At 42.8% G+C, this 13,343-nt stretch overlaps 1 protein-coding gene across 1 annotated transcript in view; it reads left to right on the forward strand.

Moving 5' to 3' along the window:
- KAT2B (lysine acetyltransferase 2B) overlaps positions 1-13,343 on the forward strand; it is a 113,935-nt gene that overhangs the window by 54,561 nt on the left and 46,031 nt on the right. Inside the window, exons 5-6 of the mRNA XM_069088464.1 lie at positions 2,912-3,093; positions 11,430-11,621. Coding sequence (XP_068944565.1) covers positions 2,912-3,093; positions 11,430-11,621 — 374 coding nt within the window. The remainder of the gene's footprint in view (positions 1-2,911; positions 3,094-11,429; positions 11,622-13,343) is intronic.

Here is a 13,343-nt window from a genome sequence, read left to right on the forward strand (position 1 = left end):
GCCTCTCCTCCATCTTGGCCTCATTCTGGTCCTCTCCATTTTCTGCCTGAGTCCTATTCATTTTTTTTAGGAGGATCTTGGAAGCCAGCCTAGCCAAATCCTGCCCCCTCAGGTCCTAGCTTGGGAAAGAACCTGGCTTTTGTTTTTTTTTTTCAGCCACTGACTATGCAATGTTCACTTTTAAAATGAATATGCACATCTGAGCTGGGAGCAATGGAATGGAATGTGTCAACACTAAGGAAGGGATTAAATGCGCCTTTCTGGGTGCTGATACTTGACCATTCAGGCTTCATCCTTTACTTTGGCACTTACTGAAAAAGCCCTTTGAAGCAATGGAATCCATTAGTTTCAGTAAGAAGCATTACCAGTCAAGCCGGGCTGGAGACTGAGAACCTTGAAAGTGACATGGAGATCCGCTCTGGCTCATGGGATCGGCCATGGCTTCTGGAACGCGCTGCAGCTTGTAGAATGTCGGGCTGGGTGCCGTAAGCGGTTCTTGCCTCCTAGCTCGTTAGTGCTGAGAGAGACGAGCAAGATGAGCTTCTCCCAGCCTTCTTAGCTGGATTCTAATTAGAAGACACGTGACATTTCACGGTTTCTGTGCAGTCCTTTTACCTGTTACTTTTGGTGTGTTTATAAAAATGAATTTCTGTTGATAGCTTTTGTTTTAACATCACCTGTGCTTGCTGCTGTAACCATCCTCTCACCCATCCCTTCTTAAAATGAAAAATAAAAGGAGGAAGAGAATTTAAACAAAACTAAACAACGGAATTATGTGAAAATGACTACTATTCTATGCAGTGTTCCCATGATCCTCCGCTTCTCCAGAGAAGCAGGGGAGGTTTCTTCTCATTTCTCTGGTCATTATAGCTTCACAGCAGTTTCATTTGTTAGAACCAGGAAAATAGAAAGAACAGCTATATTTGGTCACATTTGAATTAAGGAAAAAAACCCCAAATTTCCTATTATCAACTTCTGGAGCTGAGGATTGTAGATTTCAAGCTGAAAGAGGCCTTTGAGGGCATCTGGCCCAACCACCCCTTTTTATGCCTAAGGAGGCTGAGGCCTGGAGGGGAAAAGGAATTTGGCCAGGGTTATCTGGGCAAGATCATTTGTGACAAGATGTGATTTGCACCCAGGTCCTTGGAGTTTCAAATGAATATTCTTTGTACTATTGCACACTGCCTCCTTCAGTATCCATTTTCTCCGTGGTTTATTTGGATAAGAAACCTTGTATGAGTTTATTTTTTATTTTTTTTAATTTTATGTTTTGCTTTTTTTAGAGGGGGAAAGGCAGGGCAAAATGGGGTTAAGTGACTTGCCCAAGGTCACATGGCTAGAAAGTGTTAAGTGTCTGAGGCCCAATTTGAACTCAGGTCCTCCTGACTCCGGGGCTGGTGCCCTATTCACTGGAACACTTAGCCACCCCCCCCCCCCCGCCTTGCATGAGTTTTAATGTTAAAAATAGGCCTAGCCACAATTTATTTTGAAGGCTAAAAAGTTAAAATGGAAAAGAGCTGGGTTTTGGTAAGCTAAGTTATTAGGGCTCTCTCCTTTCTCTTTAAATTATTGTGTGTTTTTGCCTGTTTACATGTTCTAGCTCATCTGCAGGACCATAGGGTTTAAAGCTGATGGGCACCTTAGGGGCATCTCATCTCATTTTACAGAGGGCCGAAGATGTTAAGTGACTTGTCCAAGGTCATACGAGATCCTCCTCCATTTTCCTGATCTCTCTGATTTCTGATCCAAGAGGGAAAACTGAGTCTTATTATAAGGAAGAAACTTTCTAATCCTTAGATCTACCTAAAAATGCAATGGGCTGCTTTGGAAGGTAGTAGGTTCCCATCCAACAGATGCCTCAGTTCCCCTACCTCTCCTCTTCCTACTGCAGCCCACTGTCCCTTCTCACAGAATGGCAGCTCTTTGCAGGGACAGTGCCTGGCTTTTATTTCCTTTTTGGATCCTTCTCCCTAGCACAAAAGCACACTTCTCCTGGAGTGAGTGCTCAGGAGTAGGGAACTTTGAACATTTAGAAATTCAGACGTTTGGACAAAATGTGCAAGCCAAGTGGTTGACGCACTGATGATTTATTTCATTAGATATCCTTTTCAGCAATGCTGTGATTATTACATTTTTTAATGGCAGATAGAAAGAAAGCAAACTCTCTGATCCTTTAGGGTGTTTTTATTCAAGCACCGCTCTGCTAACAAACAGCTCCAGAATAATCGCCTTGTCACTCATTAATTTTAAAGCGGAAACATTTCAAAGAGAAGTGTTTTGACACTTCAAGCTTGTGGTTTTGTTGTCTCAGCAACATTTCACTTCTTAGGGCAAGACTGGGGCCCGAATTCTGGGCCCTGGTTCCTGTCTTCTTCCATGTTGCACTCATTACCCTCTTGGATGAGTTTCCTTCTCTGCATCTCATTCTTTCCAGAAGTGAATTAGAGATGACACTTGTTTTCAGAAGGCTTTGGGTCTTCTGCCCAACAATCTTTTTCCAACATTTTCCTAGTTGAACAGTTAAACATGAGAATGTCCCCATCTGTCCAGTCACTTGGTTTCCCAGCCTGAAAGGCACCTTTGACCCTTCCTTCTCTCTCATTTCCTGTCTCCAGTCAGTCCCCAAGTTTTTTTGGTTCCACCTTCACATTTCTTGAGTCCATTCTGAGGCCTTACTGGAGGAGCACGAATTCCCTCCCGTCCCAGTCTATTTCTTGAAATTAGTTTGTGTTTTCCTTGTGTTCATTTCGTTATGTACATATTGTGGCCCTTGGCAGAATCGAGGTTTCTTGAGGACAGGGATGATTTAATTTTATCTTGGCATTCCTAGCATGGGGATAATAAATGCTTGCTGAATGTGTTTGATCACGGTGCAATGACCTTAACCAGTGTCTTTCCTCCTTCTTTTAAGGGTGTGAATAATTTTGTACATTACAAGTTTAGTCACCTACCCTCCAAAGAGAGACAGACAATAGTTGAGCTGGCCAAGATGTTCCTAAATCGCATCAACTATTGGCATCTGGAGACACCATCTCAGCGAAGATTGCGATCACCAAATGATGATGTCGCAGGATACAAGGTGAACTACACCAGGTAATTGGATCATGTGCCATCACTGGGGCATGGAAGTGACTGGCCTCTCCATGGCCGTGCTGGAGAAGGTCTTAGGGAACCAGGCGAGCTGATGGTCCTCCACTAGACTGTGTGTGTATCCATCAACTCTCCATGACCCTTGCACAATAGGGTGTGACATATGTTGGTAGAAATTATAGCTAGACTGCTGAAATCATGACTCCTTGGATTATTAATGAAAAATAACACTCAGATGAAATACACACATATATCACATATATATGTGATATAGAAGTGATTACATATATTTCACATATATGTGAAATACACATATATATTCTCTGTATATAAGTGTGTATGTTCACACATATGTGTGTGTTTATACATATATGTAGTGAATGGAGGCTTCTTTTATGATTGGGACAGCTCAGAGTAGATAGTGTAGATCACAGATCTCTTTTGTTCTGAAAATTTAACTATTTAGTCTTCTATTTGGCATAGGGAGGGGGAATTGGTCCTTTCTCTGCAGTTTAGTCTTGGAGAGTAGCCTGGGGCATTGAGAGATTGGACTTGCCTAAGGTCACATAGCCAGTATATGGCAGAGGGGATAGGAGCCCAGATCTTCCTGGCTTTGAGGCCATCTCTCTCTCTCCACTACACCATAGTACCACCTATTTGTGGGGGCATTTTAGGGTCCTCATTGACTGCAGTTTTTAATTGAACTTCAGTGTTTCAAAGACCTGTTATTTTGTCATTGAGAGAATTCCCTCTCATGAACAGATTAGAGCCCCTCCACTACCTTGTTCATTGGCTTTAAGAATAGCTAACATTTATTTGCATAGTGCTTTATATCTGTTACCTTGTCTGCTCCTTACCATGACCCTGTAAGAGTAGACACTGTAATTATCCCCATTTTATAGATGGAGAAATTAGATAGTAGAGAGGTGAAGTTACTTGTCCAGACACACAAAGCCAGTAAATTTCTGAGACAGGATTTGAACTCACTTCTTGCCTTCAGGTTCAGCCCTCTAGCCATGATGCCACTTAGCTGCCTTTGAAGGTCGTGATTTAAAAAAAAAAAAAACCCTTCCTCCTGACCAGCCTCATGACAGGAGTATCTATACTTGCTAAGCTGGTTCTTAGGCAGGAGACATGGGCCATCATGATGCTTATCCTCAAAGTTCTTCTGGCTTGCTGTAGGACCATTGCCTCTGAGAAGGAAGGCTCACCTTCAGGCTGTGTTGAGGCCTGTAATGGAAGTGCCCTTTGACTAAATGTGATTATTGGCTAGTGAGTACTTTACTGCATGACATTTGACCTCATTGGCCGAGCTTTGAAGATCTTACATCAGAGCTGCAAGAAGTCCTTTCTTGCTTGTTTGTTATTATTAAAATACCCAGAGAGGAAAGAGTAACAAAAACTTCTGTTTTAGGGTGCTTTCATTTGATCCCCACAGCCCTATGGGGTAGGTCAGACAGATTCTGTTTTCACTATTAGAGGTAAGGAGCTCAAGGGTCCAAAGAGATCAGAGGGTGTGTCCAAGGTAATATCGCTGGTGAATGGCAGCCTTCCCATCATACCATGCTGGAACATTAGTTTGATGCATATCATTTAAATAACACATCTGTTTAGCAATATTCTTCCATAAAATGATCGAGGAAAAATGCTGTAGTTTAAGACAAGCAGATTAAAATGAAGTCCCTGTAGTTTCTTAAGCGAAACCTCACCTAGCCTTTGGCATCTGTAGGAAATATGAGTAGCAGAACCCATTAAACTTGAAAGTTCATAGCTCTTTAAAGGATAAATTCCTAGACAAGCTCAAACTCTCTTTTATCATCTTTTCTGCCTGAGTTTCTTTTCAGACATTAACAAAGAATGGCTTTAAAATTAGTATTGCTGTTATTGATAGCAATAAATATGGTGATAAGAAAGCCATCCGGATGCAGATTCTGTTTTCAGCCCCAAAGGGGATGATGGTGAGCTTGTCAGCAGGGCTTTAGGTGGCCATGCATGGATTAGCTCTCCTCATGGGACACAAATAGCAAAGCTGCTCCAGCAAGAAGAAGGAGATTTAAATGGGAGGTGCCAGGCTTGGATATTTGTGAAAGTTCAGTGCGTGACATTAAATAGTCACCAAAAGAAAGCCAAAAAAACTCTCACCGATCGATCTCATGGTGGGCTGGAAGTTGGCTGCCAGGAAGGCATTCTGAGCCAGAATGTGAAAATGGAAAGCTAAGAAAATCATATCCAAGTTTTGAAATCATCTTATTAGAAAATACTGCATGTAGTACTGCAGTAGATGAGTTTTCTGGCCACCACTACCCCCTTCCTTGCCCCACCCCTGAGCTAGCAGGCAGATAACCAGAACCAATACAGCACATTGCAAGCAAAGAAAACCTGCTGAATGAAATTCAAGAGAAGCCAGCCAGATGTGTTCTTAAATCAATCGGGTACAGTAAAAAAGGAACCTGTAGCTATCGAAGAATCTGCCATTTTGAGGGGACTTCAATGGCCCACCCGGCCCTGCCCATGCCATCATCCACACTACCTCTGTGATAGATCAGACAAGGGCTCTTCCAGACTTCGCATAAAGACCTCCAGTGAAAGAAGATGCATGCGCTATCTCCTAACACAGTTCCACTCCCCTTTGGGGCCACTGTGATTATTAGATTAATATTATCTTTATATTGAGCTATATAATTTGCCTCTTGGCAATTTCCATCCATTTCTTCTAGTTTTTTTTGTTTTTTCACTTTTCTTGATTGTTTCTTTTCTAGCTCTTTTTTCTAGGGGATCAGTTCTTACTCTTTTTTGGGTCATGGGCCATAGTGGCAGCTGATCCCTATGGATCACCTATACCTGCAGATCCCTTTTGAGAATAATCTGTCTAAATGCATAAAATAAAACATGTAGCATTGCAAGGAAACAAATTGTATTGAAATACTGTTATCAAAATGCTTAAAAGAAAAAAATGTTCATGGGCTCCCGGTAAGTCCTCTTCTCTAGGGCCATGGAAAAACCCTTCTATGCAAATACTCCTTCAAATACTGCAAAACTGTTATGGTATGTCTCCTAAGTTCTTATTTACCACCTGCTTCAGAAGTATGCCCTGGTGATTGTAAATCCAGGGTTAGAAGGACCCATCTAGACTAGCTCCCTCAAGGTCAGACAAGTGATTTAAATGCTCAAGATCCTAGGTGGTGCTTGGCTTGGGCCTTTGATCCTAGAGCCAGGACTCTTTCCACCAAACTACAGGACTTTTCTTCTCTAGATAAACATCCTGACTTCTTATAATCCTAAAATTGCTTGAGGCCCTGGCCATTGTGGCTGCTTTCCTGTGGGCACTCTCCAGTGTGTCTATGCCCTTCCTTGTACGCAGCACTGATGATAGATCCCGCATTACACGGATGATGAGATCCAAGCTGGGGACTGCAGAGCAGTCCTTGTTCCTGGACTCTGTCTCTCTCACCACAGCCAAAGACAAAGGCATCTCCTTTTGGGCTGTCACATCACACTGTTGACTCCTGCTCAGATTTGGCTCCCATAAGAGAATACAGGTAATAGAACACTCAGTCTCAAAGAAGAAAGACCACAAGAGGGAAGATTAGCATGGAAATTTCGAGGCCCAGCAATTGTTTGAGTCCAAATTTCCCTGGTGCAAATGTAATTAGCTGTGACAGCCACACCATGATGCATATCACAGAGATAGATGTATGTCCTCAGCCTTGAGTACCTTTTTGTAATGTGTACTTAGGCTTTATCATGATGTTTTAGTGAAATGTCCAGCCCTGATCTCATCCACAAAAGCAAAAACCCATTTAAGAAAATATGATTTAAATTAAATTCAAAATTTCAATTTTTTCAAAGAACAAAATTCTTTCATCTCTGTCACATACACACACACGAAAAAGAAGGAAACCCTTGTAATGAATATGCCTTGTTGAACAAAACAGATTCCTTCATTAGCCGTATGCAAAAAGAAGTAGATCTCATTGCTCCTTTGTCAGGAGGTGGTAGCATGCTTTATCCTGGGTGCTCTGGAATTATGGTTGATCATCGTGTTGATCAGAGTTCTCTTGGCTTTCAGTCCTCTGTTGTTAGCATTAATTTTCCTCCAGCAATTTGTCATGATTAAAATGTCCAAGAGTTGAAGTTGGCAATTACCTACAAGGCAGTGGAGAGGTCAAGGTCCACAGTGGGCAAGAACAGGCTGACCTGTTGTGCCCAAGGAATTACAGAAACTGTGTAAAGGGAGTCATCAAACATTTGTTGGAAAAAACAATATGGTCACACTATGTGGGGAGAGCATGGCCGGCCAACCAGCATGGCCCATTGGTCTCCTTGTCATGTCATAAGGCTGTGAGGCCCGCACATTGGGTCAGCCCTCCATTGCAAATTTAAAGGAGGATGTGTTCAAGAAATACATAGGATAAGCAGAGATGGGTAGGCTACTCTCTGTAAGAGGAGGAAAACCTCCTTGGGGAAAACCTCAGAGTGATGAAATCATATGTTCCCTGCAGTTCTACAGTTTCTTATCTGGAACATGTTGAGCATAGAAATGATGTAGCAGAAACCACAAAGAAGATAAAGGATTTTTCAGGTGATTCAATGGCAGAGCAATGAACAAGGACAAAGAGGGAAAAACGGCTATGTAAGGAAACCTCTTACATTTTGTTACTTGGGTGCAATCATGATATATGGATATAGGAAGAAAACCTCTAAGGGGAAGAAAAAGGTGAGAAGTGAAAATCTTTTCAATTCAGAAATTACTAGTGAAGGCTTGACCTAGGTAGGTGGCATAGTGGATTGAGGTCTGACTCGACTTGGAGTGGGGAAGACTCGTTTATATCTTAGCTCGAGCACATGTGGCACTGGGCAAGTCACTTAACCTCTCTCTCTGGGCCTCAGTTTTCTTATCTGAAAAAATCTAATTCTATAATCCACAGCCTCTTCTTTCTGTTTTCTGTCTCTGGCTTAAAAAATTGAATTTGATCAATAGGTTTCTTGTATGTTGGCATCATGTTCTTTAGGTCACTACTTTTATTCATTGAGAGCATTTCTGTGGGTGTCAGAATTTGGTTGAGAGAGTACCACAAGATGAACTAGGAATCCATGTAATTGTCCAGAACAGGGAACAAATCAGTTTGGGATGAGAGAGAGCCCCAGTTCCTTGAGTGCTGGCCAGTTACTGATAAGAAATTCATAGTGGCAGATGACCACCTGCAGAACATTCATGGGACCCTTTGGATGCTGCTGACTCTAAACTGGATACTTACCCCAAGCAAACCATCTAATCTCCTGTTAAATGGAACTCTAGTTCCAGCCAGATTTCCTCATCTGTAAAACAAGGGGGTTGAGATAGTTAGGGGTGGGGAATCTGTGGCCTCAAGGCCACATGTGGCCTTCTGGGTCCTTGGGTGAGACCACCTGAGTCCAAATTTAAAGAACAAATCCTTTTACTAAGGGAATTTCTTCTGTGAATTGTGGATTCAGTCAAAGGGCTTCACTTGAGGACCTAGAGGGGCCATATGTGGCCTCGAGGCTGCAGGTTCCCCCCCCTCCCCCCCTCCCCCTTGGTCTCAGTGAATCCTTTAAGAATCTTTAAGGTTCCTTCAAGATATAACATTCTGTATTCAGTCAAAATGTGTGAAGAATAACAAGATTTAAAAAATGGAAATGCAAGACAACCCAGAGAAGCACAGATCATGGCATTTTAAGTTCATTCATAGATAGGTGAGCAAACGAAAAAGAATGACGTTGAAATGTGGCCTATGTTCCAGGCTTGAGATGAGATGAGATATTATCTTACTTCCTTTTAATGGAGTTTGAAATAAAAGTGCCTCCTCCCACATGACAGCCAAGCCTGGAAGGCAGCCTTTCTATTTGCTTATTTCTGTAATTGAAATCATATGTAAACCAACCCACTTCCTTTTTTCCTCTCCCTGCAAACATTGACCATTTGCATCAAATACAGAAGTCAGTGACTCAGTCGGCAGCTCTTATCTACTAGGAATAGTGCAGATTTATAAAATCAGATTTATTTGAGAAGTAAAAACACAACTTAGTGTCTATAAAAGGATTCCCCAGTGAAGTGTGTGGAATGTGAGATGTTTAGAAATCGGACATTAACCAGCCAGTGCTATCCTTCCTCCTTATCCCCTTCCAGGCATACTGCATGGCCTACTAAATCTCTTTATGATGTTTTTAATGGTAATATTAATGAACTGTCATCTTTGGCAGGAAGAGCATCAGTCTTCAGAGGAGAGACAGATACACAGAACCTTCTTTATAGACAGCTTCTCCTTAGGCCCAAATTTTTGTTAAGCTTTCAGTTTCTAGAAAACTCAACAGTGTTTTTACATGATTCTTTTCTGACCAAGAGTCCTTTGAACCGGCCTTTAGGATATTATTAGCTACAGACGATTGGCCACTGAACTTCAAGGTTATTGCTCTGCTCCTTGAATGGTTAACATTTCTTATGCAGTCGGTTTGGAGGTAGTTGGGTCCCATTTCCTTCTCAAAATGATCAATGATGTTCATATAATACATATATCACCTCATTGAGTCTCACAGCAATCCTACGAGGTATTCCTTCTACTGCAGGTGTTGCTGGATCCATTTTGCAAATGAGAAAACAGGAGCATAGTGAGGTTAGGCGACTTGTTCAAGGTCATACAACTCAAATGTCAGAGGCAAGACAACTCATTCTTTTTGCAGCACACCCAGCATTCTATCCACAGTATTATACAGGCTTTCCAGTAGTCAGTCAGTCTACAAACTTTTATTAAGCACCTACTCTGTGCTAAATGTTAGGAATACAGATGAAAGGAAAAAAAAGCAATCCCTGCCCCCAGTCAGAGTCTGAAGAACAAGGTGGTGCAAGCAGCTATGTACAGACTAGATCTATACGAGATTAATTGGAGACAGTCAAAAAGGGAAGCCGCTCATGCACCAATACCCATTGTTGCTGGGTCCAGTGACAATGCATTTCTTTCTGCAGCACGTGGCAAATGCAATTTGTCTTAACTTTGTCATCATTGTTCTGTTTCCTCCTGATCTCTCTGTAGCACAACATTTTTTGTGCTGTGTCTTGACAACGTAGCCCTGAGGCCCCTTTCAAGAAAGGACTTCTCAGTGATGGAGAAGAGAAGAGTGGTGGAGAGATTGGAACTGGATTTTAGCTTGGTGCATTTCAAAAGTGAAGATGGTTTTAGGCAGATGAGAAAGTACCAATGAAAACCTGTGTTTAATTAGGCTAAAAAATTCAGAGGAGGGGGAATAAAGAGAAGGAGGTAGCACAGAGGCTGGAGAGTAAATGATGTGAAGGATGAGTAAATAAGAGAGGGAGAGAAGGATAATGATCACAGTCATAAGAATGATTAGCCCCATCCTCTATGTGTCAGCAACTGGACTTGAACCCAGAACCCAGGTATGTAGGTCCCCAAGCCTGGCAGTTCTCATCTCCCTGTACTGTTTGGAGATGGGATGGTATGATCAGCTTTTTTGGCTTTCCTTCAAAGACTCACAAGGACTCTCGGAGGCCCATAGGCCAGGCTTTCATCATCAGGAAACATTCATCCTGGTGCAGTGGAAAGATTTCGGGATTTGGAATCATAGCACCTGGGTTCAGATCCTGCCTCCACAGCAGAACTACGTTGTTGACCTTGTAGAACTTCAGTTTCCTCTTTAGTAAAATGAGGGTGTTGGAATGGGTGGTGTGGAAGGTCTCTCTCAACCCCCAATCTTCAAGGTTTAAACTTAAAGGAAATGTCTAGTTTGTGTAAGGAAAAGAGAGAGTGTACAATTCAAAGCCAAAGGTCAACAGAAGTAAGGATCTCATTTTTTTCCTGTCTAATTTCTCATCCCGGAGGCCCTTGGACCCTACTTGCTAAATCATACTGTAAAAACTTCTGTTTGGTGTTGATGAGTTATAGCTGACTCTTTGTGACCCCATTTGGGATTTTCTGAGTAGAGATACTGGAATGATTTACCATTTCCTTTTCCAATTCATTTTATATGTGAGGATATTGAGGCCAACAGTTAGGTGACTTGCCCAGGATCACACAGCTACTAAGTGTCTGAGGCTGGATTTGAACTCAGGTCCTCCTGACTCCAGGGTCAGCACTCTATCCTAGCTCTTCTGTAATCCCGGTGCATGAGGCTAACGGTGATCACCCATCAGTCATCAGTGGTTAATTGTAACTTTGCTATTTTGACTGATGTTTTAATTCTTAATGTTATGACAAATATAGTATGAATTTTTTTCCCCCATTTTCTTGGGGTAACCATAGTTGGCTGTGTCAGAGCACTGCGGGGTTAATTGGGAGGTAGCTTATTGTTTTCTCTTGTTGCTTCAGGTGGCTGTGTTACTGTCACGTGCCCCAGTTCTGTGACAGCCTCCCTCGGTATGAGACCACCCAGGTATTCGGGAGAACGCTGCTTCGATCTGTCTTCACTGTGATGAGACGGCAGCTTCTTGAGCAAGCCCGGCAGGAGAAAGACAAGCTGCCCCTGGAGAAGCGGACACTCATCCTCACCCATTTCCCAAAGTAAGGAGAAGCTCCTTGAAGGCTGGCAAAATGGTCCAGGGGGTAGAGGTCGAGGGAACCCCAACTGGGAAGGGCTGTTCCCCCAAACACACATTTCTTTGCTCTTCTCCCACTTTCCCAGTGCTGGGGAATGTTCCAGTGTTGTTTCTTAAAGTGATAGGACGGCCTTAGGCGGCCCAAAGAATTCCAGCTGCATGCTACTGATTTCTGTCTTTTTCTACCTGGCCTGCTTTCTAAGCCAGCATCACCTTCAGTCATTTAAGTATAGGTCCACTTTCTAGAGGCTGGAGTCATTCATTCAGCACCATTTCTTGTGTGCCTTCCCATATGCCGAGTGCTAAGCACTCAGGATACAAAGAATAAAACAGAACAGTCACTTCCCTCAGGAAGCTGACATTCCAACTGGGGAGATGGAGGATGTGTGCACACAGGATAGATAACACAGTCACTGGCAGGTAACCCTGGGGGGGAGGGGAAGGCCCTGCTGTCTGGGGGTGGGGTGGGTAGAAGGAGTGCTGCATTGGAGATGAATCTTAAAGGAAGCCGGGAGGCAGAGGTGGGAGTGAGAGGATTCCAGGCACAGGGAAGGTGGGGTGGCGTGAGGGGCAGCATCAGCTCAGCTCCATGGGGATACCATGGTCCCTTTCTGAATGACCTCTCGTGCCCCAGAGGTAGGGATCTGAACACTGGGCTCTCTGGGAGTGGCCATACTTTCATTCTGCCCTTTGCTTTGCTCTTCAGCCACAGCTTAAAATGTTTCACAATCGAAAGAGATGTAGCAGGAGGCAAAAGCAAATTAGAGGGTGCTGTTGTTTGCCATTGACCTTGACAATGAGGTCTTAAGCATCTGGAGGAATGAAACCACTTGGAACCACAGAGCCTTCTTGACTAAGAGGATGTTGGTGACTTCTTTTGAAGGGGCATGAGCCATGACCATCACATGCTTGGGACACAAGTCCATTTAGAGTTGTTTGTCTATACTGCAGGGGGGAAGGTGGTTGATTCTCAGATGTTATTCAAAGACTGGTTCCCCGTAGTTAAACCCCAAAGAAATGAAATCTCTATTATAATGTAGTGTCCTTTTCTGGACAGTTTAGCATGCCTTATGTTTTGGGTGTCAGGAAAAGAAATTGTAGTTAGCCTAATAATAGACATGACTGGAAATTCCCTTGATGTTGATTTGAAAGAATGATGTGAATGTCCTCAAGCCTCAAAGTCACATCAGCGCTGCCTTGTTCTGGGCCACTCCAAGAAAGCAGGAATCCTCAAGATGCTGGACATTTATATCTATGCTTTAGACTATTAATTTTCGAAGTCTAAAACATGATTTTTTAGTGATATGGTAGGCCAGATTGGGAAAATGGAGACCAGTACTGGAAACTGCCTGGGAGTTTGGGCCTGTCTTGTAAATAAGTTTATGTTGTTTGGAGAATTTATATGTGAATATCTGTATAAGGGTAATAGAGATCTGAGTTTGGAGTCAGAAAGACTACGATTCAAAAAACTGTTTGACCCTGGAATGATCTCTCCCTCTCCAATCCATAGTTCCATCATTGATAATATAAAGTGTTTGGACAAGATGTCCATAAAACTCTCGGTCAGAGATCCCATGACCTTTGGGGGGGGGGGCACAGATTTAACTTTTTTTTTTGCCTTTTGGAGGGCAATTGGGGTTAAGTAACTTGCCCAAGGTTACACAGCTAGTTTTTTTGTGTGTGTGTG

This window comes from Petaurus breviceps, unplaced genomic scaffold, assembly GCF_028583685.1.
Source record: "Petaurus breviceps papuanus isolate PSGF00001 unplaced genomic scaffold, PetGlider_PUasm1.0 185, whole genome shotgun sequence".
NCBI lineage: Eukaryota > Metazoa > Chordata > Mammalia > Diprotodontia > Petauridae > Petaurus > Petaurus breviceps.